General features: G+C 40.1%; 1 protein-coding gene and 1 long non-coding RNA gene across 2 annotated transcripts; both read left to right on the top strand.

Moving 5' to 3' along the window:
- The first annotated feature begins 5,715 nt into the window (after positions 1 to 5,715).
- Positions 5,716 to 10,004, top strand: LOC104100553 (cell division control protein 2 homolog C). The gene is made up of 7 exons (XM_009607809.4): positions 5,716 to 6,194; positions 6,525 to 6,586; positions 6,930 to 7,041; positions 7,172 to 7,265; positions 8,817 to 8,886; positions 9,338 to 9,476; positions 9,635 to 10,004. Exons 1-7 carry the CDS (start codon positions 5,853 to 5,855, stop codon positions 9,725 to 9,727), a joined length of 912 nt encoding a protein of 303 aa, XP_009606104.1. The 5' UTR covers positions 5,716 to 5,852; the 3' UTR covers positions 9,728 to 10,004.
- Positions 10,005 to 21,338: 11,334 nt separating this feature from the next.
- Positions 21,339 to 22,781, top strand: LOC104100552 (uncharacterized). The gene is made up of 2 exons (XR_011411631.1): positions 21,339 to 21,677; positions 22,281 to 22,781. It is a non-coding gene; the product is annotated as an uncharacterized lncRNA (long non-coding RNA).
- Positions 22,782 to 23,818: the final 1,037 nt, after the last annotated feature.

Genomic DNA, 23,818 nt, shown 5'->3' with positions numbered 1-23,818 from the left:
CAACACCCGAACTATAAAGGCTACGGCCATATAAACTCGGCTCGGAGACGTCTGAGGCCCGTCATAAAAATAACAAGGCCTTAAAATTTTCTTAACCGGTTCCAAAGGCTATCCTAGACAGATTGTGACTAAAAGTCTAAGTACTTTGGGGAAAGAAAACTTTCGGTCATACCGAACCCCCACGATGCCTTAAAATGAAATAGTTGAAGGCAAGGTTTCTTCGAGTTTCTAAATAAAAACCAACTGTTTTATGCCAAGGCATGTAGATCTTTGCAAATAAAAATAAACAAGGCAAAGAGAAAATTTGAAAACTGTTGAAGGGAAAAAGCCTTATATTCATAATCAAAATTTTCTTTTACAAGGGTCGAACTGCCCGATGAAATTTTTTACAAGGGCCTAAAACGGCCTCAACAAAAATACAAATCTAAAAAAGCCTAAGTGGCCTAGTCTCCGACGGGGGCCGCGTCATCACCTTCGGGGACTCCGCTATCTTCGAGCTCGCCCGAATCTTCAGACCCCTCGGAATCTTCCTCATCGGGGTAAGCCAACTTCCTGGCCCAGGCTTCGAATACCTTGGCTTTCTCGATCTCAGCCAGTAGGTCAAAACCTTGAGCTCGAACTCCCTCAAGGGCCTCCCTTCGGGATTGCCACTTTATATGCTCCACCAAGTTTCTCACTTGGTCCTGAGCCGCCTCGACATCGACCTTATACTGTTCCACCCGCTCATCAGCCTCGGCCTTAACCACAACAATCTCCGACTTGGCTACCTAAAGTTCCTTGGCTAGATTTTCTTGGCTGGAGACCACCGAGCTCAGTTGAGACTGCAGCTCCTCGATCTTTTTGGCCTGTACCAAGGCCTTTTCTTTTGCAGCCCGAAGCTGGACCTCAGTCGAAGCCAGTTGTTCTCGGGCAGTTTCCTTTTTCGAGGCCAGGCGATCCATATTTTTCTTCCATTCTTCGGCCTCAGCTTTCACCGTGTCCACTTCAACCTGGAGCTGCTTGATCTGGTCAAGTCTCTTTTAAACCTGCGGGTTCGGGTCGTTAGCCAATGTGTCTGAACCGTCGTCACTAAGTTCAAATACTCATCTTACCTACTCGACCAGGTTGGCATGCTCCTTCCTAGCCACTTCTAACTCGGCCTGGAACTTCTCACTAAGGAGCTTGTAAGCATCCCTCTTCTCACTAAGCTCCCAAATCTCGGCCTCGTGTTGGTTTAACTCTTCCCGATATCGGAGAAAAGTTTTTTGGTGAAGCATCGAGGCCTTGCAAACACAAAGAAGAATGTTATGATTATTCAGAATTTAATCTAAGTACATAACAAAAAGGCTTTTGAAGTTACCCGATTCAATGCCTATTGAGCCTCGTTGAAAAGAGAAGGGGCCTCCACCTCGTCTATTTTGGCCCGATCCTCTTCAGTCACCAAGCATCAGAGTTAATTGGCAATCTCCATGGGGGCGGAGAGAACCCGGGCATCCTCCGGTATAGATATGATGATTGACCGCTTCCGGTCAGGATCTGCGTTTGGGACTGGGAACCGGTCTACCAATCTCGAACTCGAAGAAGATCCGCTAACTCCCGAAGATGACATCTTCTTTAGCACCGATAAGTCACCTAGCCCGGTGACATCCTCTGAGGCGGTAGAATCCATACCATCGAAAAAGTTGTTAAAGGAATCTGTCGCCCCTTGAGGCCCATTGTTTGGGCGCCCTTTCAGTATCTGGGCCTCGTTTATCATCGAGTCGGTGAATGATGGTGACCCAGAAAGATCTATCTCCCCAAGGACGTCCTTCGGTACATTATCTCCTACCCGAGAAGCACCGGCCACGATCTCTCTGTCGACCTCCTTAGTTCGGGACAAAACGGGCTCGACCCTCTCAAGTTGAGAGGCCTCGGCCACTGCCTCTCTATCAGCCTCCCTGGTTTAAGGCAACTCGGTACCTCTCCTCACGCGAGTCATCAATTCAGAGTCTTCTTCTTCTTCTTCGATCTCATCCCTCAACTGATGAAGCGAGTCCGATGGGAGTTCTCGGGCGCTGGTATTTTCTTTAGATTTCCGCACCAGTCGCCTCCTCGGTTTCTTCTTTACGGGGCCCGAAGAACTCAGAGCTTTTCTTCTTTTCTTCTCTTTATCCTGCTTCAGATCAGGGGCATCGGTGAATGTGTCATCGTCACTAGGCAGAGGCCTCATCTCAACATCTTTTGATAAACCTGCAAAGGGAAAGTAAAACAAGTTAGAAATCGACGGCGTAAAGATAAGATCGAATGTAACATAAAGAAAAAATCTCACCATAAGAACGGGCCTCCCACCGGCCCTTCAAAAGTTCGCGCCACGCGCGCTCACCCTATGGTTTTTGCGACACGATGCTCTCGACCCACTCTTTGAATCGAGGTACTGCATCCGACATTCGAGCAACAGCTTCATCACAGGTAGTCGATGAGAATAAGGGCAAAAGATAAATAATGAACATAACATTAAAGGGAAAGTTGTACTTACGCTTCATGTTCCATTTCTGGGGAAATGGCATGTCCTCAGCTGGGATTAAGTCCAAGGTCTTCACTCGAACGAATTGACCCAACCATCCTCGGTCCCGATCATCGTCGATGCTCGAGAATGGGGCCTTGCTGGTCCGACGAGCAAGTTTTATTAGCCCCTCTCGATAGAGTCGGGGACTATACAGGCGCATAAGGTGATCGATGGTAAAGGGACACCCCTCGAGTTTGCTCACGAAGAAGAATTACAATCCTCCAAAACGAAGGATGAATCTGCCCAAGAGTCACCTTGTACCTTTTGCAAAAGGCTATAATAACTGGATCTAAAGGACCCAGCGTGTAAGGGTAAGTGTAAACACTTAAAAAATCCTGCACGTGGGTGGTGATCGATTCCTCGGGGGTAGGGACCACTACGAGCTTATCAACCCAGTTGCAGTCATCCTTGGCTTTCTCGAGGATACTATCGGAGATCGAACATATGTATCTCGAGACCGGCTCGCACCGACCCGGTATCAAGGAGGTTTTCTCAAACTTGAAATCGGCTCCGGTTGGGCACCCCCGCAGGGATGAACACATTTAGAGGGGGTTCTGGTGTCGGCTCCTCAGTGGCAACAAACGTAATGTTTCCAGTCGGTCTCGAGGAAGAAGGGTTTTCTTTTTGAGGAACGGATTTTGAAGTCTTAGCCATTGCTTCTAAAAAGAGGAGAAAAGAAGGTGCTGATGAAAGAGGAGGCGTAATAAGCAGATAACTTATGAAAGCTTTCAGAAAACGAGAAGGGAAGAAGTTTGAAGATGAGAGTGATGAAGTTTTTTTAAAAATACAAGTGCAAATGTTTGAATGTAAAAGTTCTAATGAATAAATGAAAAAGGTATTTATAGTTTTTTCAAACGACGGTTCATATCCTGAAGCGGCAAACCGTTAACTGACACACATTTAATGCCTTGAAGACTAGACCGACGGGACACTTCAACTATTCTTATCACTTACGTCATGAATTTGTCGTCATTTATCAGAGTGGGAATCAGAAGCTCGTATAGTGAGAATCTGAGGTTCCTATCGTTTCTCGTCATTTACTCTCCGAAAAATGTGGGGACTATCTGTATACGGTAGAATCCGAGCTCACCTATTGCATGACAGATATAAGGTGAAACATAATGGGTTGAAGATCGACCCTGGATTCCATCGAACCTAGGTACGAGGTTAGAACATGCGCCTTCAAAGATTATTGAGTCCGTGACTCCGGAACTGACTCCGACTCCGAATTAGCTCGAGAGAACATCATCAAACCAAAATAACGGAAAGCCGAAATATCCGTAATCGGTCGCGCATCACGGCGAAAATCTCGGCACGTATCAATGAAACTGCTTAATTAGCAAATCATGAAATTTTTTACCTTATATAGAGTTGTAACTAAAGTATGACTCCCCTACTATATAAAGAGGGTCTGATTATTTGTAAAATATATTGTAACACGCATCCCAAAGCTATAAACTATCATTTCTAGTTATTATTATCTCATTGCTCTGTTCTGGCATCGACTGTAGAATTTTTGACTCGAGGGTGATCAACCATCAAGGCCAAGATTGTTCAACTTGTGTGGTTTGCATTTACTTTTCTTATCATTAATTTCAATCTAAACCTGATTTCTCATTCTGTATCAAGTTAGATCACGTATCCTTAAAACCGCGTATAAATTCAATTGTTATCCGTTTTTGAGGGTAAACAATGCTTTTTTCAAAAGTGCTTTTCAAAAAAGTACTTTTGGTGAGAATTAGTTTGTGTTTGGCTAATTAATTTAAAAAGTACTTTGAGCAGTAATTAGTGTTTGGCTAAGCTTTTGAAAACTGCTTCTAAGTGTATTTTTCTCAAAAGTGCTTCTGAGAAAAGTGCTTTTGGGGAGAAACTACATTTTTCTGCTTCTCAAAAACTGCTTCTGCTTCTCCTCAAAAACACTTTTTTTTTTTCTTCTAAAAGCTTGGCCAAACACCTCAATTTTTGGCCAAAAAAATCACTTTTGACCAAAAAAAAAAAAAAAAAAGCTTGGCCAAATAGGTGTACACAAATACATAAAACATTCTGATTAAACCAATCTCTATGTAGAAAATGACGCGGATGAAGTTATCTTCTAAACAAATTGCAAGAATCTTTTCCTTATATTATCAAATGCATTTAGTAACGATTTTTTTGTGTTTTCAGTTTATTCTTTAAATGCATTCAAATTTTGGTTGTCAGGAGCAGCATGGAAAGCGAGGTTCCACACCCACTCTATTAGAGTACAGCATTGCAAATATACAAAGTAATTTATTTCTTAAGTTGAAGTTATTAGTGGCAAAATATTCAATTTAGAGCAAAAGTAATAAATAATACTCCGCAATTATGCAAAACTCCTAATAAATTACTAAAGACGTTCTTATAAAGTGTCCGATTTTGGAATAAGTAAATGATGATATTTTCCTTACCAAATGTACGACTTGCTTTTTCGAAATATATTTGATTTAACAATAGTTGGATACTTGTTAAATGAATTAGATCTAGACATTTGAGTGTGTGATGACAATGGTGTTCCAACCATTTTATACGTAACTAATTCCAAAAGATACCTGTTATCTCTTACCATATATATATCGGGTAACTTAGATTTGAAACAAAAAATAAATAGCCAGCCAGATTCAATTTTTACTTTTTTCTAGCAGGTATACGTAGATTATACATTAATTATATAAAATTATACATGAATTATATATATAATATACGTCCACTGAATATATTTAGTTAAGAGATTACGTGAGCGGCTATTTGGATTAATTTTTCAAACAAAAATCTCATAATTTTTATCACTTCATTGACAACTAGGCTAAAAAGAAGAGCATTTGCACAAGTGGCCTTTTCTAAGGCCATTATTAATTTTTTTCCCCCATGTTAATCTACTGAACTAAAATTGTCGAAAAGAATTTTTTTATCCAAAATTAACTAGTGGTAGGTATGCTTATCGGTTGGCTATTTACGCTTGATGATTCGATTTATCAAATATTGACTTTTAAATATACTAATTCGCTAGCCAATCGATAAGATATTGGTTGGTTCGGTATCAGATTAGTGATTATCGGACATTATGAGTCATACGAGTGCAAATAATAATCCAAAAAATAGTCAACATAATGATAATAGGAGGGCGGTAGCATGTGTAAAGTAACAAATTCAAAATTCAAAATAAAGAGGGGGAAAAGGGAAACCCTGCTGTCGGTGCAGTGCCGTTGCAAAGGGAAAATGCTTTACTTTACGCTCCCCAAATAACTAGTAGTTGAAATTCATCACTGTTATCTCTACCACTCTCTTCGTTAAAATCAATCAGCGTTTAACAATGGAGAAATACGAGAAATTGGAGAAAGTAGGAGAAGGAACGTACGGCAAAGTATATAAAGCAAAGGACAAGGCGACGGGACAATTGGTGGCGCTGAAGAAAACTCGGCTAGAAATGGACGAAGAAGGGATCCCACCCACTGCCCTAAGAGAAATCTCGCTTCTTCAAATGCTTTCCCATTCTCTCTACATCGTTCGTCTCCTCTGTGTCGAGCAAATTGACAAAAATGGGAAGCCCCTTCTTTACCTAGTTTTTGAGTATTTGGATACTGATCTGAAGAAATTCGTCGATTCTCATCGTAAAGGTCCCAATCCTAGACCTCTCCCTCCTTCTCTCATCCAGGTCAGCATTACCCGCTTTCTCTTTGTATATTTTGAAATATTTGTAATTTTTCAGATGTATATCTGTACTCTGTATAGAAAATGTTTATTTCTCTGGTTCTTATTGAAATTTTAAATTTGACGAGTTTAGTCTTAAGGTTTTTAGTAATAAATCCTAGTACACTTTTGAAATTACGGTTTAAGAATTTTACTCATATTTTTGAAATTTTAGCGATTTTTTACATGTGTATTTGTACTTTGCATGGAAATGTTGGGTTGAGTTGAAGACTTAAATTGGAATGGATATGTTTATCGTATTGATTGGTATTGACATTTTTTCCATTTCCACCAGAGTTTCTTATATCAATTGTGCAAAGGGGTAGCTCACTGCCATAGCCATGGAGTTCTCCACAGGTCTATTTTAGTCACTGCTCCCTTGTATTTTTTGCATTTGATTAGTTTAGTGCTAGTCAGACATATGTTTTAATCAGATATACGATTGATTTACTTAAGGTCCTATGCTTTGTAGGAGTCTTTAGTCGTGTTAGATTTATATGCTAGTAGAAAATATAAGGAACTTCTAGTACCTTTATTTTATATTGTATAATATTGGTCAGAGATGTGCTTAAATGACGATCCAATCTCAAGTTGTTGGGATTGAGGCATAGTAGTACTAGTAGTTGTCGTAGTAGTTGTGTTTAGTGTAAATTTTGGTCAGTTACTTATTGTTAATCGACCTTTTATTATCTCATGTCAGAGATTTGAAGCCACAGAACCTATTAGTGGACAAAGAGAAGGGCATACTTAAGATTGCTGATTTGGGCCTTGGAAGGGCTTTCACTGTCCCAATAAAGAGCTACACCCACGAGGTTAACGGTTTTCTCTTTCTTCATACTGGCATTGCCAACTAAATCACCAGAAAGTTGGAGAAATCTGGAAGTTAAAATTAAGTACTTGATTAGTGGAATTGCTCATTTTGGGTCTGTTCTTTTTGTTCAGATTGTTACTCTATGGTACAGAGCTCCTGAGGTTTTGTTGGGATCTACTCATTACTCAACTGCGGTTGATATGTGGTCTGTGGGATGTATTTTTGGTGAGTTTGTTTGAGTTGATCATGCTATTTACTCTTGTAGACCAATTCTCTGCTTAAATTTTTTTGCTTCTTTTAAGTTAGAAATGTTTTCTAATTCTTTGCAATGTTCCTGTTATATGATGCTTTGAACCGTACTCAATCTTAGCCTTTTCTTCTCATTGACTAGTTTCTTGTAGCACTGTTTGTTCGATATGTTTTTGACATGATACTTTTATTATGCTATTTGTAGTTACTGATGGAAATTTAGTTAGACGTAAGTTTGTTCTTATATTAAGTAGAACATGTTAGTTCCATGGGAAGGTAGTTTTAAATGCCATATCTTGGTTTGAACTTCGCAAGAAGTTGGTTTTGGGCACTTTATGTTCTTTTAGTGTCACATTCGCATAAAATTTGTGGGCTTTGAGTTTCTTTCGAGATGTCTAAGGTTTTAAAAATACTTTTTGATCTCAAAGGCTGTTTTTAAAGAATTGGTATAATTGCTAGAGTGGTTGAAAAACACCAGGATTTACATATTAAAGTAGGTATGCACCTTAAGGCTCCTATGACGCGCTTACACCCTAAAGCTAGGTGAAGGATAGGCTGGGCCGTCGGGGTGCTTTTGCCTTAGGCAACACTTTAGTGAGTATGTGTCTCATTGGGCTCTTCTTGAAGAGGATGGCATTAAACAATAAATATAACTGGAAAAGAGATGGATTAATTGTTCAAAAAGGCTTATGAGTACATTTCTTACGTATTATGAAAAGGAATTTAGAAATATAATATAAGATAACTAGTTATTTAACCTGAATTAGAAACTTTAAACTGCATTTTTGCATCTAAAATTCAAATTTTGAGTTGGTTTTAGAACTTAATTTACATATTCTTACTTTCATTTATTGTAGGATTTTTCAATTACTTTGTTCATATAATTATTGGTTGTGTTTATATTCATTAATGGTTAGAGATTTAAGCTCATGCTTTAATACCGGTTTGCACTTAAATCCGTAGCAGGCCTTAGAAGCTTTTATACGCTTTTTGCTGTTGACAACAATTGATACAGCATCTTTAGAAGGACTTCTAAAAAACTCGCATTATTTTTACAACTTATTCATTGAAGACTTTTACCATCTACATTTTTGTTGTAACAGCAAAATAGTTTTGCAGATTAAATTCGTGTAAAGCACTTCTGTGTAAATTCTCAAACTGACAATGTACTCTAATTGGATCAAGTGGTTCAGGCCAAACATATATCATGAATTCTAGATAAACTTTTTTCCTGTGTTTATTGGTTTAAGCATTGGCGAAGAAATGGACCTAAGAAAGAAAATTCTATTAGTCCCTGAAGGGGATGGCCTAGTGGTCGAAGGCAAGCTATATTTCTAGTGAAATTCACTCACTCTTCCACTATGTTGCTCGGATTCTTCGAAAATGTTGCCGGGTGCGTGTCGGATCCTCCAAAAATAGTGTAATTTTGGAGGATCCGACATGGGTGCGGCATCATTTTGGAGAGTCCGTGTAACATATCTCTTCCATACATAGGTTGTTTTAATTTGCTTTCTCTATGTGATGTAGCCGAGATGGTTCGAAGGCAAGCCTTATTTCCTGGTGACTCTGAGTTTCAGCAACTGCTTCACATATTCAGGTATGCCTATGATCTGTCACCAAGTCTTTGCATTTTCCTCTTTTGTTGCCATTTAGTGTGGTCTGGTAGATGAGAGGGGGTTTACCAACAATGTATATGATGGATTCAGCTTTAACAGTAGCTTCTGGCTTTAGAGTAATTGTTCTGTCGTTGAAGTAGCAAACACTTCAGGCAATGCTAGTGCTGAGTGTCGAGGCGAAAATGAATTTTCAAGTGTGCTTTGCACATAAGATTTTTAGGTAGTAACTAGAATTCAGGATATTATATTATGATACCAATTGCCACATTGATAGTTTGGCTTTCAAATATCCTGCAGAATCAAGGATAGAATTGTTAGATTTTCTTTAAGATAGATGGGCTTTAGTATAGCAGCCAACTTTTCTCTTTTGATAAATTTGAATATGGCTAATGAATTGGTTATCTTTACATATGTTTATGTAAACTGGTGAAGGCTGTTAGGAACCCCAACTGAGAAGCAGTGGCCTGGAGTCAGTTCACTCCGCGACTGGCATGTTTATCCAAAATGGGAACCTCAGAACTTGGCCTCTGCTGTTCCAGCATTGGGTCCTGATGGCGTGGACCTCCTCACGGTAAATCTCCATCTCATCTTATGGATAAAATCTTCCTAGTATAGCAGCTTATGTTATCATTCATATACTACTTCCAATTTTTTGTTATTTTTTCGTTCTACTGCTTCTTGTTAGAACAGTAAATGAATAATGTTATTATTTTTGCTTGGTCATGGTAGAAAATGCTCCAATATGATCCGGCAGATAGGATTTCAGCAAAAGCTGCACTTGATCATCCATACTTCGATAGCTTGGACAAGTCTCAGTTTTGAGGTTGCTTCTACTTCTAAGATCAGCCTTAAGGATCACTTGCATCAGTTCATAGGACGTTCTCAGTCTTGAACAATATCATCTTCTTGGTGATTTGAAATTGGCCTTGTAATCTTTTTCGTGAACTTTAGTTTGTCCGAGTGTAGAGATTAGAGAATGCAAGTTAGGTTTTGACATGCTATATTCTCATTTGTGCTTTGAAGCTGCAAGTTAGGGATTTTATCAGAGGAATTTAACGTTCTTTTTGATCACACATGAAAAATTGGCATTTGATCTTTCTTTTTGGTTCATTATTTTGCTTCGAGTTCTTGATATCTGAAGCAAGTTGCTGGGCTGCAAAAATGATTTCTGCTGGCTTATACTTTGTATACAAGTTCCAATTTACCACACTTCATACATTAAACACACGTAAGAACTTAGAAAGAGGGAATTTTTTATATATCCTTTTGGGTTATTGATTAATGCAGACTTACAAATGTGGTGGTATTAGAAATCGCAGGAACCTTCTCACTTATCATAATGTGTAGCATAATATAAGCATAAATTGTTTGTTCGTAAAACGGTGCAGTTGAATTTGTACATGGTTTCTAGACAAGTGAACTAATTTGATCCTGAAATAATGCAATAATTGAAGAAATGTATAATACTTAGCCTTGAAATGTAGATGAAATAGTAGAGATGACAGTTTCGGGAATAAGGTTTTCGAGCACATCAATGATGAGATCAATGAGCAAGAAAATAAGATTGTATTAGGCTTTGTATAGAATATAATATAAGTTTTGTCAGAAAATTCGTGTCCTTTCCAATGATAACTGAGCTCACTATTTATAGTTATGTCTTGGGAAGAAGGTCATATGACCGTGTCCTCCTTTAATGTCAATTATGAGGGTCATTGATGAAGACGTAACGGTGAACATAAATGCCAAATTTTCTGTAACGGACCGTCGCTCTTAATGCTGCATAATATTCCCTATTAAATGCTATCGGGCGCAGAGTATTTAGTACACCTTTATGAACGTTATCCTTTCTAGTGACAAGTGGAATGGCTGCGTCCAGTCTTCAGCCATCCTCGTCTTGGGTTCCACGTGTCTTCCCTTTATACGCTCAAATGTCATATCATATTTCACCCTATACAGATAGTCCCCCTACTTTTCGGTGACATAACTTTGTGTTACTGGGAAGTTGGTAGAAATATATTTTTTGGCGGGAATTACCATAACTTCCTTTGAAGGTTCCTGACAATTAATTAGACGCACGTCTCTCTGTATTTAATGCCCCGAACACGCGTCATCCCATGATTCAACACAACTTTTGCCGATTATCAAGGTGATCATGGCCACGAATTTAGCCGCCAAAATTTTACTTATACGCGACATTCTTTTCCTTTGCGTTTCATAATTTCTCGAGCTTTTGATTTGCATCTTTATTTTCCATCCTTTCTCTAATCTCTCTTCAAACACAACCTTTCCTTCTTTTTTTTTAATGGCTTCTTCCTCCAAGCATGCTGGTTCTTCAAAGAACAAGAACAAAGCCGAGAACTTTGCTCCTTTAACGGTGGATTCCATTATCCCAAAAAAATTCAGTACCACAAAGGACCTTGAAGAGAAATTCCCTCCTGCTAACTCTCGTACATGGGCTATTAATAGGTACCCTTCTTCCATTCATCCTTCCAGTTGGATATCATTGCTCCTGATCTATCGGAGCGAGTGACCCTTCCCAAGGAAGGTTTATATACTTTTACATGTATCCCTTTACTTTGGGTGGGTTTTCTTTGAGTGGAGAGCTTGATTTCGTGATTGCGGAGTTTTGCCTTCGCTACCAAGTGTGTTTGGCACAGGTAAGTCCTTCAGTGTGGAGGACGGTTGCCTGTCTTTGACGCTTGTGCCAAGAAACTAGAGAGGAGCTAATCTTAGCTCATATAATGAATCTCTATTCTCCCAAAATCTTCCGTGGGAGAATGATAAACCTCTGCAAGCATGGCCACCATGCTTTACTATCTAGCATGGATGATGATACCGACCGTGGGTGGATGGAACGATTCGTTGCAGTCACAACCAATGACATCATTCCAACAACGGCTTCTTCTTTTCCGGTCGTTTGGAACCGCACTTGTAAGCTCTTTGTTTAGTATTTCTTTTTACTAGATATTCTTTTATGGCCATATCAACTCTTCACCCTTCGCATGTTTCAGCAACTCGATGGATCCCACCGGTGGTAGAAGGTTTGGACCAGTGGGTTCAGAAGATCTTGAACGTTACGACGCCAGAAACTCGTTTGTGGAAAGAACTGGCCCTTAAATACGGGTGGAAGGCCAAAAATCATGGTAATTCTAGTTTACCTTGCTTCCATTTTTTTGTATATGGAGAACTTGGTTGAATTCTTCTGACTTGTTCACGAAACTAGGTTAACATGTAGGCTCTGTTGCTGTCCCCGTGAAGGACGTTTTGGCTGATCGTGCTGATGCAGCGAGGCTGCTTCAGGAAGCACTTACTCGAATAGGTATCTTCGGGCTTGTTTCAGGCGCAAACACCTCTTTACGGAGTCCCCGGCCGGAGGACAAATAGCCAAAGAGAAGACGTTCCTCCGTGGCCGGGGAGAAGAATAAGAGGGCAAAGAATGATGCCCCCGAGCCATCTCCGGTGGCGATGACGACTGGTCCTCCTTTCGGGCTGGTCATAGACACCGTGATGATTGACGACAATGAAGAAGATAGTGATGAGGGAGCTTCTCTATATAGAAGGCGTCGATTCTCATCATCTTAATAGGATGCTCGGCCCATTGAGATAGTTACACCAACTGAAGACGATGTCTCGACAATTTCGGGAGAATTTGATTCGGTAAAAAATTCCAACTCCCGTTTTCGGGCCCAAATTGCTCTAACCGGTTCTGTGGAGTTGAGTATCAGGTCCTTTCCGTCTTTGGTTGGCGGGCATCCAACAGTCAGCACTGCATTTGATATAGCTGCTTCTCACTCTTCAACTCCATCAGCTTCATCCCCACCTTCACCAACACCAGTAACGGCTATATCTCTTCCATCTTTATCCACTCTTCCAACAACAATTGCTACATCACCTCTATCGGCCGCCTCTGACCATGAAGAAGGTGTTCCTCTTCCACAGTCCCCAGTTGATGGGATTTTGGGGCAAAATTATGATGCCCCTTCCAAAGACTCACAAAGGAGGAGGAACGTTACTCTTTCGGTCTCTAACGGATGCAACTTGCTATCCCGGCCGATGGAGCTTGCTAATTATCTGAAACCTTTGGCTTCAGAAAAACACTGGGAAAAGATTCAAGCACTCTCGGGAGAGTGCCGAAAAAGTGACTAACTTAGAAGCAGCCTTGAACTCCAAACTCGAAGAGCTTGCTGCTGTGGGGGTGAATCACGCCCAACTAGAAGAGAAGTACAAGAAAACTATTGAGCATAATAGGCTCTTTAGTTCAATTGTCCGCGACCTTGACGTTAGCCTCAAATCTACTAGGTCTGCCCGGGAAAGCCTTTCTGCCGAGGCTACCCAACTCAAAGAAGAACTTAAGCGCTGAACGACTTCCTTTGTTGTTGAAAAAATGTATTTCATGTACAGCATGAGGGAAAAAACCTTGGAGGAGGCCAAAGCTGGTATCATCGACTTTGATGCCAAAATTGCTAAGGCACTAGAGCTTGAGTTAGCTGCTAAAAATGGACTCCCGACGCAATCTGATGCTCTAGGTTCTTCTAGCTCCGATTCAGAGTTTTTGAAAACTGAAAAGGGATCAAAAGGTGACGATGTTGAATACCAAACTGGGGAAAATGTCGAGCCATCGGTGGACCCACCTACTTCTCACGGGAATGCGGACACTTCTCTTCCTCCTGGTTCCGGAGGCACTGTAGTTTGCTTTTCTTTTCTTTTTCCCATTTTGAACTTTTACTGTTTTGGCACGTTCTTGTAAATAAATACATATTTTTGCTCAAGTATCGTTTGAGTCTTGCTTTTGTCTGAATATCCATGCAAGTCTTTAATCTTTGCATTTGCTCAAGAGTTCAGCGCATATTTTCTTGTTTGCGCTTCACTATGTGTACTTTTGAATGTGTTTTCTTCGAAGCATTTTGGTTCCGAGCATTATCTCTTTTACGTGAGGGTTTGTATAAGTATTTGCGTAAGTTTACTCTTTGCTTCCTTTTCATATGTGGCTTCGGGTGTATTTTTCCCCGAAGGCATTTTTGATTTCGGGCATAGATTCTTCCAGAACCAACCCTTTAACGTGAGGGTTTTTATAAGAGAGTGCCCTCTTATGTTTACAATGCTCTTGAAGTGGACGTCTCCTGTTCATTACGACACTAACATTTGAAGTATTTGTTTAACTTTCAAATTACGAAGTTTATTCACCGTTCAGATAAGAAATAAGATAAAAACAAAAGGATTTCATTTTATTCCTTCTATTTTCAAAAAATACATAAGCACTTGCTATGATCAAAAGAAATTGCCATTACTTGTGGCTATCTTGTACAAATTATTTCAACGGGGCTGGCTGCGCAGTCCTCGATCTTGATGATACGTTTAGTTTTCGGATTTTTGTTCCTCGGTTGACGTGGCAATCGTCATTGTCATATCCTCATATCATTTCCCCCCAGTGTTCGAATGCGAAGAGTGCGAATTGGAACACTGGAAGTCTTGTATCTTCGAAGCTTCCACTAATGAATTGCTAGATAATCCTCAACTTGGTAACACAACTTTACTTCCCCTCATGAATTTATGCTATCGAGCGAAGGAATATCTAACAACCCTCTAGTGGTTTGTGCTCGTGAACGGTTGGGTAACCTTTGTTCGGTAGCAAACTTAACTTCCCAGTGAGAATTTGCTATCAAACCAAAGATTTTCTAACCATCTCCGAGTGTAAGCTTGCTTGTTTGCCTTGCTACCAAAGGTCTTATTGCTGCTGTCTTCATAGTAGGCTCTATGTTGCTGCCTCATTAAAAACCTTTCTAGAAAAACTCAATTGGGACAAAAACTGGATGAAGAAAAAAAGAGTGCAACACATACTTTATGCTTGAATGATGTTGATCAACAATAATATCTTTTAAGGCGTGCCTCGTTCCAGTTGCTAGGCAACTTGTCTCCATTATGGTTCTCCAACTCGTATGATCCAAGTCCCTACTTCCACTGGGATTAGGGCTTCAGCGCTGTACACAAGGGAAAAAGAAGTCTCTCATGTACTCGATTTGGTCGTTGTTCGGTAGGCCCATTAAAACTCCAGGCAACTTTTCGGGCCATTTGCCTTTTGCCGCTTCCAGCCTTTTCTTGAGGTTTTGAATAATCACTTTGTTTGTTGACTCCGCTTGACCGTTTGCGCTCGGATGATAAGGGGAAGATGTGATCCTCTTTATCTTCAAATCTTCGATTAACTTTGTAACTTTTGCACTGAAAAACTTTGGCTCATTGTCACAAGCTATTTCTTTTGGTATTCCGAATCTGCAAATTATATTTTCTCACAGAAAATCGACCACTTTGCGTTCTCCAATCTTCTGATAAGGACCTAACTCTACCCATTTAGAAAAATGGTCAGTCAAAATTAAAAGAAACCTTAGCTTTCCAGGAGCCGGTGGCAGCGGTCCAACGATGTCCATCCCCTATTTCATGAACGACCATGGGGACAGAACCGAATGTAAGGGTTCTGCTGGTTGGTGTACTAGTTGTGCGTAGCGTTGGCACTTATCACATTTTTGTACGAAGTCTTTGGCGTTTTGTTCCATGTGAGGCCAATAATATCCTGCCCGTACCAACTTCAGCACCAAAGAATCTTTGCACGAGTGATTGCCGCTTATCCCTTCATGGACTTCTCTCATGACATAATTAGCTTATGACGTTCCTAAGCATCGGGCCAACGGACCTTGGAAGGATTCTCTATACAATTGGCCTCTCTTGAAGCTATAACGTGCAACTCTGGCGTGTAACGCCCGTGATGCTTTGGGGTCTTCAAGCAATTTCCCATGCTCGAGATAGTTGATTATTTCATTTCTCCAGTCCCAGACCAGACTAGTCGAATTACCTCATAATAGCCATCCGTATCCAGGACTGAGCTCATCAAATGTACTACCATCCCGGATTTCGATTCCTGTATTCCTGTTGAAAATCCTAAGTTTGCTAATGCATCAACTTCTGCGTTATCCTCCCTCGAGATGTGAGTAATTGACCACTCCCGGAATCGTGCCAAAAGAGCCTGGACCTTTACCATGTATTGTTGCATACGTTCTTCTTTGGTATCAATGATCCCGTAGACCTGATTTACCACCATCTACGAGTCACATTTAATTTCGATAACCTCGGAATCAAGTCCCCGGGCCAATTCGAGCCCTGCAATCAAAGTTTCATACTCTGCTTCATTATTAGTTAAAGAGATCGTCCTGATGGCCTGCCTTATGGTTTTTCCCGAAGGCGTGATTAAGACTATTCTGAGTCCATACCCTTTTATGTTGGAAGATCCGTCCATAAATAAGATCCAAACCCCCGATGTCGATTCCGACACCATTGCTGCCTCCTTGGTTGCTAGAGGCAGTAGTCCCGAACTGAAATTAGCCACGAAGTCAGCCAAGACTTGCGACTTAATTATAGTCCTTGGTTTATATTCTATGTCAAACTCACTCGTTTCGACGGCCCATTTGGTCAATATGCCCGAGAGCTCGGGTGTATGGAAGATGTTCCGCAAAGGGAAAATATTCATTATAGCTATCGGGTGACACTGGAAGTAGGGCCTTAGCTTCTGAGCGACGACTACGAGAGCTAAGGCCAGTTTTTCCAAATATGGGTAGCGAGTTTCTGCTCCCGTTAAAATTTTGCTAACATAATAAATGAGAAATTGCGTACCTTCATCCTCCCGGACTAAAATCGCACTTACCGCAACTTCTAAAACCGCGAGGTAGACTTACAATGTTTTGCCTTCTTTTAGTTTTGAGAGCAATGAAGGGCTCGATAAGTACTTCTTCAGATCCCTCAGATCCTGCTGGCACTCTGGCATCCATTAGAAATTCTTCTTCTTTTTGAGCAGTGTGAAGAAGCGATGACCAGGAAATGAACCTCCTCAAAGCTACTAATCTCCCTGTGAGCCTTTGGACTTATTTTACGTTCGATAATTGATCCGGGATATCCTCTATTGCTTTGATTTTGTCGGGGTTTACCTCAATTCCCCTTTGTGAGACCAGAAATCCTAGAAACTTACCAGAACTAACCCCGAACGCACACTTCTCGGGATTAAGTTTCATGTTATGTTTCCTCAGGATGTTGAATGTTTCTTACAAATGCTTAAGATGGTCACATGCATTCAAAGACTTAACGAGCATATCATCTATATAAACTTCCATAGTCTTTCCTATTTGCTTTTCGAACATCTTATTTACGAGTCGTTGATAAGTGGCTCGCTCGTAAAATGGCTCCGGCGTTTTTCAACTCGAAGGGCATTACATTGTAACAATATGTACTGAAATTCATTATAAATGAAGTTTTTTCCTGATCTTCCGGGTTCATCTTTATTTGGTTGTACCCGGAATAAGCATCGAGAAAACTCGTCAACTCGTGCCCGGCCGTGGCATTAATCATTTGATCGATATTTGACAGTGGGAACGAGTCTTTTGGGCATGCCTTATTAAGGTCTTTATAGTCTACACACATGCGAAATTTATTGTTCTTTTTAGGAACTACTACTACATTGGCTAGCCAGTTCGGATATCTTACGTCCCGGATCGAACCGATTTTAAGCAAGCGAGTTGCCTCTTCTTTGACGAATTTATTCCTGGCCTCGGCAATGGGGCGTTTCTTCTGCCTTATCGGAGATACGTTGGGATTCAAACTCATCTTGTGCACGGATATTACCGGTCATATCCTCGTGCGACCATGCAAAACAATCAGCATTAAATTTAAGGAATTCAATAAAACCAGACATGAGCTCCAGGTGCAGTCCTGTCCCCGGATGGAATTTTCTTTCCAGGAATTCCTCGAACAATGCAACTTGCTCCAGTTACACTGCCGTGGACTTCGTTACGTCCGTCTCTTCTGGAATTTGGAAATATCTTGGCACCTGATATTGTTCTGACAGCTCCACCTCCGGGCTAACTCTTTCAGCTCAGGAATATGTGCCGGTTCCTGTAATTGCTATGCCGTGCGTTCCTTCCCTTTGCTACTGGAAATTATGATTGAATTTATCTCCATTGTTTCCGCTTGATCACCTCTTTTCTGCTTGATTCCTTCGGGCATTTGAAACTTCAGCAATTGGTGATATGTTGAGGGTACAACTATCATCTCGTGTAACAATGGTCTTCCCAGGATGATGGTGTATCCCATATCACCATCTACTACTTCGAAGAGAGTTGTTTTCATTACTCCTTTAGCATTCGTGAGTAGCAAAATCTCTCCCCGGGTCGTCATATTTGCAAGCTTGAATCTGGCGATGAGCTTTATTGCCGGAATAATGCTTCCGGTGAGTTTAGCTTGCTCCAATACTCTTTATTGTATGATATTAGCCGAACTTCCTAGATCCACTAGAACACGTTTAATCTTAAAATCTAACACATTTAAAGAAATTTACCAGTGCATCGTTGTGTGGTAACAACAATCCGTTTGCGTCCTCCTCCATAAAAGTGATATCGTCTTCCCAGAGTCTTTTACTATGAGTTATTGATACTTTTGTCTTCTTTGCTGCCGAAAAGGTGACCCCGCTAATCTCATTCCCCCGAAGATCATATTGATCGTTTGACGTGTGGGTTCTTCTCCTGCTTTCGAAGGTTCCGCATTGTCTTTGATATGACCATAATTGTTCTTAGCTCGTTCACTCAAGAATTCTCGGAGGTTGCCATTCTTCAATAGTATAGCCACTTCTCCCCGAAGGCACAGACAGTCCCCTGTCCGATGACCGTTCGTCCCGTGGTACTTGCACCATAAGTCAGGATTTCTCTGGCTGGAATTAGATCTTATAAGTCTCGGGAATCGTGCATCTTTAATGTTTCTTATGGCTAACACCAACTCCACCATACTGACATTGAAGTTATATTCCGATAACTTGGGTTAAGAAGGATCCCGAGACCCCGACATCACCTTATCCTGGAGTGATCTATTGTTTCGACCACGATCGATCCCTCTGTCAATGATAAACTTATTTGCTGCCCAAAAGTTTCTTCCACAGCCTTCGGTCCGCTCGTAGGGCAAAAACTGGCCCCTCGAAGTCTGTCTGTCCGCGTCGTAGTCATCCTTTGATTTTTCTCCGCTCTTCTACCGTCCTTTGGCTGATGATATGGAACCAACCTGGTCATCTTCGATCTTTATATTTGACTCGTACCGGTTGTGGACATTTGCCCAAGTTGTTGCTTGGAACTCAAGCAAGATCTCCTTCAGCTTCCGGGAAGCGTCTGAGCTTCTCGGATTCAATCCTTTGGTGAATGCTTCAGCTGCCCATTCATCCGGGACAACCGGGAGGAATATTTTCTCTTTCTTGAATCGGGTAACGAACTCTCGCAGTAATTCGGATTCTCCCTGTGCGATCCTGAATATGTCGGCCTTCCGGGATTGTACTTTTGTGGTACCCGCATGAGGCTTGATAAAAGAATCCGCGAGCATCTCAAAGGAATCTATAGAATTCTCGGGTAATAATGGATACCACATTAGGGCTCCCCTTGTGAGACAACAATAATACAACAATAACAACCCAGTATAATCCCACTATTGGGGTCTGGGGAGGGTAGTGTGTATGCAGACCTTACCCTTACCCTGGGGTAGAGAGGCTGTTTCCGATAGATCATCGGCTCCCTCCCTCCAAGAACTTCCCACCTTGCTCTTGGGGTGACTCGAACTCACAACCTCTTGGTTGGAAGTGGAGGGTGCTTACTACTGGAGCAACCCACTCTTGTCGGCTCCCCTCGTGAGAGTTTCTCCAAATTTATTTAGCAACACAGATTCAATTTTATGGGGAACTATATCATTTTCTTTTACCGCCATTGTATAAGTGGTAATATGCTCATGTGGGTCTGAAGTCCCGTCTTACTTCGTCACTTCAGGAATTTTGAACCGCTTCGGAATTAGTTCTGGTGTCGCGCTCGGCTTATACGACATTTGAGTATACTTTTTCGAGTCCGGGCCTTTCAATATTGGTGGCGCGTCCAGGATTTAGTCCATGCTGGCGTTTACTTCCCTCATAAACCGTAAAAGTTCATTTTGAACGGGCCGTTCTCGTTGTTGAGACCAGATCTACTCCCCCGACCCCGTTAGAGCCAACTTCGCCCTGGGAGTATTGATTTCGACTCTCTGCGTTGTTTGGTTTGCGGGCACACTGGGAGGAATTGGATCTCGTATGTTTGCATTATTTGAAGCCCCTGACAGTGCCTGCTTCAGTTCCGTCATAACCTAATCTTATCGCGTGAGATGACCTAGAATAATTGCCTGTTGTTCTCGCAGGACCCTCACCGCATCCGCGTCATGTTCCTCATTGCGAGTGCCACTGATTGAATCCCCGAAATGAGGCTGACCCCCTCGAATTTCAGGGTTGTGCGTGTTGTTAACAGTGTTATCTGTCATTTTTTTAATGATTTTTTCTTTGTTAAAATAATCAAACTGCGTTAGTAAAAAAAGCAAAGATCAATTTAATTGCACGTCTGTCTAGGCCCCACGGTGGGCACCAAACTATTTACCCATAAAACGGTACAGATGAATTTGTACGTGATTTCTAGACAAGTGAACTAATTTAATTATGAAATAATGCAATAATTGAATAAATGTATAATACTTAGCCTTGAAATGTTGATGAAATAGCAGAGATGACAGTTCGAGGAATAAGGTTTCCAGCAATGATGAGATCATAGAGCAAGAAAATAAGATTGTATTAGGCGTTGTATAGAATACAATATAAGTTTTGCCAGAAAATTCTTATTCTTTACAATGATAACTGAGCTTACTATTTATAGCAATGTATAGGGAAGGAGGTCATATGATCGTGTCCTACTTTAATGTCAATTATGAGGGTCATTGATGAAGACGTAACAGTGAACATAAATGTCAAATTTTTTGTAACGGACCGTCGCTCTTAATGCTGCAGAATATGCCCTATTAAATGCTACCGGACGCAGAGTATTTAACACACATTTATGAACGTTATCCTTTCCGGTGACAAGCAGAATGACTGCGTCCGGTCTTTGACCATCCCCGTCTTGGGTTCTACGTGTCCTCCCTATATACGCTCATGTGTCATATCATATTTTACCATATACATAAATGATTATAGCATCGCTAGGCAAATTCATTTTCGTTGTAGCTAGAGTTAGAATTTATTTTTTGTCCAGCCTCAAATTAATGTTCTCATAATAGTTTTCTGCGTAAAAAAATATCATTTTTTTTGTTATTTTTTGTCCCCTAGGGCATAGAGTTGCAGCTTACCAAAATTAGCATTCCATAACTAGTAAACCACCTAGATACTGTTATCTATCTTATTCTTAGGTTATTGTCCATGCTAAACGTAGACAATTAGTGTAGCTGGCTTTTTAAAAATAAGCCATTAAATTTTGCGCGTTGAAATTAGGCCTAAATAATTAATTATGTAGGCTTTGGGTTACTATTCTAAAGCCTCAACTTATAAATAGTAATACTGCTCGATCATCTTACCATGCACAATCAAAATGAGAGAAGAAATTAGCAGTAGTAGTAGAATTTTACAAATGGAAATGGAATCAACTCCAGAGAGTAGATATAGCGTTGCGGATTGTAAATACGCACGTAAACACAAGAGAAGAAGGAAAATATGCATGCTCGTTCTATGCGCCCATATTATTCTGGTTATAACCTTTGCCATCTTGAATTTCACTGTTTTGAGACCCAAGCGTCCTGTTGTCACGCTCGATTCCTTGACTCTCAAGGACCTGACCGTGTCTATCGACGCGGCCAGGTTCAAGGTATTCCTTAACATTACCATGAGCGGCGACCTCTCCATTTACAATCCTAACAGGTAAGATAGAATTTAAGATTTAAACTTAGTGGATTCAAGATTCTAAATTTTTTAGAAGTATGGATTAAAAATTAATATTTTTGCTATTCCTTTTTGTTCCATTTTATCTGATACACTTTCTTTTAGCCTATCTGAAATAAAATGACCCATTTCTTTTCTTGGAATTCTTTGATCATAGTATCCTCATTTACCGTATGACTTTGTTGAGACCCATTTGATATAAAAATTCATTCTTATAATTTTAAGGAGAGACTCATGTAAAAGGATAATTTTGGTACTTTATATATATTTGACTTATATATCAAAATTCTTCTTTAATTTCTCAAATTTTATGGTCACGGGTTCAAGCCGTGGAAACAACCTCTTGCAAAAATACAGGGTAAGACTGCGTACAATAGACCCTTATGGTCCGGCCCTTACTCGGATCCCGCGCATAGCGAGAACTTAGTAAACCGGGCTGCGCCCTGTAGCCTATCAAACATCTTCTTATAAAATGCAGGGAGTACTAGTAAGAGTTTTCACACACACATAAATGATCTATTCCGATAACGACGAGTTCAATCAAATCCACTTCTAACACTCTAGATCTGTCTCTGCCAACAGGGTTAGTTTCCAATACGAAGACATCAACCCTTATATCGAGTACAGAGGTGAAGAGTTCGGAGATGTTCACGTCCCGGCGGGGAAGATTGGGTCCCGAACCACGACAGCTATTAACTTTGTGCTGATAATAATGGCGGATCGGCTATCTTCGGATCCCAATTTGTATTCGGACGTGGTTGAAAAAGGAATATTGCCGCTCAATATTTACGTGAAACTGAAGGGCAAAATAAAACTAAATGTACTGTTCAAAGTAAAGGTGAAAGTTTCCACCAAATGCGATCTATCATTGGATATACACACGGCAAGTCTTGCCAACCAATCCTGTCAGTCTAAGACTAAGTTATAATAGCTCGGATGTGAATCGATACAAATTCAGTGACACTATATACTAGCAGTAAAAAGTAGTACTCACACATTTTTTTTTATTAGTCTTGTTAAAAAAATGATATATTGCTATTTTATTTTAGTCATTTTATCGTTAATGAGAAGTTTTTATAACCATCAGAGGTGAAGCCATGATTTCAAGCTTATGAGTTCGGAATTCTAATCATTTCAAGTTACTGGGTGCTAAATTAATAATTTATACGTATTCAATAGAATTTTTAAGACAAATACAAGGCTCGAACTAAAGCTAATGGGTTCAACCGAACCCGCTTTTGTCATTCTAACTTCGCCCTTGATAACCATACAAATATTATGAAATGTTTAAGAATATAAGCTTCAAATATGCATTAGCCACACAATTACTATGATATGTTTAAAATTACAAATCTCAACAAAAGTATATGTATAAGGGTAAAAACGTGCTCATAGTACACCCCGGTCTTCGAAAAAATAAGCCAAACTCGAAACATGATGACAGGGGACCGAAATCGAGGCAAAAGTCTCATCGAGTCTGAATCCGGGGGCATGACGCCCTCGAGAATATCAGGTCACGGTTCGGAATCGGTTTTAGCCTTGAACGACTTCGAAGAACATTATTAGGCAATCTCTTTAATTTCAAGAATATTTTTTTGAGAACTTAAGTTTTTCCCAATATTTAGGAGATCTAAATCTACTAAATTTTGTAACATTAAATTCTTCCTTTTTGAACTGTATATAAAAAGTCCTATTATATTATATCTATTGCGCAAAATCTTTTCCTTATTTTATGTAACACAATAATTTTATAAAAGACAAGTAATATCAAAAAATAAAAAAATCCACGGTAAGAAGTAAAGAGTAGCTACTACTTGGTGTAGGTTTGAATTATTTTTTTGTTATAAAAGTATAACCAATTAAATCTATATTAGTAAAAATAAAATAGAAAAAGACTAAGTAGTAAACTATTACTAATGTTGACACTTCTTCAATTTTTCTTATTCTTAATTCTAGATTTTAATCGGTCATAGAGTTAATACTCATAAGTTTTATATAATTTAATTATCAGAGTAAAAGTATAAAAGAAACGTACAGAAAGACTTTTTTGTGAAAGGTACGTATAAGCATGTACATTATCTTTTAATTAACCCCAGACCCCACGATGTGGGATATTAATA

This window comes from Nicotiana tomentosiformis, chromosome 10 (assembly GCF_000390325.3).
Source record: "Nicotiana tomentosiformis chromosome 10, ASM39032v3, whole genome shotgun sequence".
Lineage (NCBI taxonomy): Eukaryota > Viridiplantae > Streptophyta > Magnoliopsida > Solanales > Solanaceae > Nicotiana > Nicotiana tomentosiformis.
Note: the sequence above shows the minus strand (reverse complement) of the source record. Positions and strands in the feature narration are given on the sequence as shown.

Coding starts and splice junctions, on each gene's coding strand:
- LOC104100553 (XM_009607809.4), top strand. CDS start 5,853: ATGGAGAAATACGAGAAATTGGAGAAAGTAGGAGAAGGAACGTACGGC. Junction 6,587..6,929: donor AGCCATGGAGTTCTCCACAG/GTCTATTTTAGT, acceptor ATCTCATGTCAG/AGATTTGAAGCCACAGAACC. Junction 8,887..9,337: donor CAACTGCTTCACATATTCAG/GTATGCCTATGA, acceptor AAACTGGTGAAG/GCTGTTAGGAACCCCAACTG.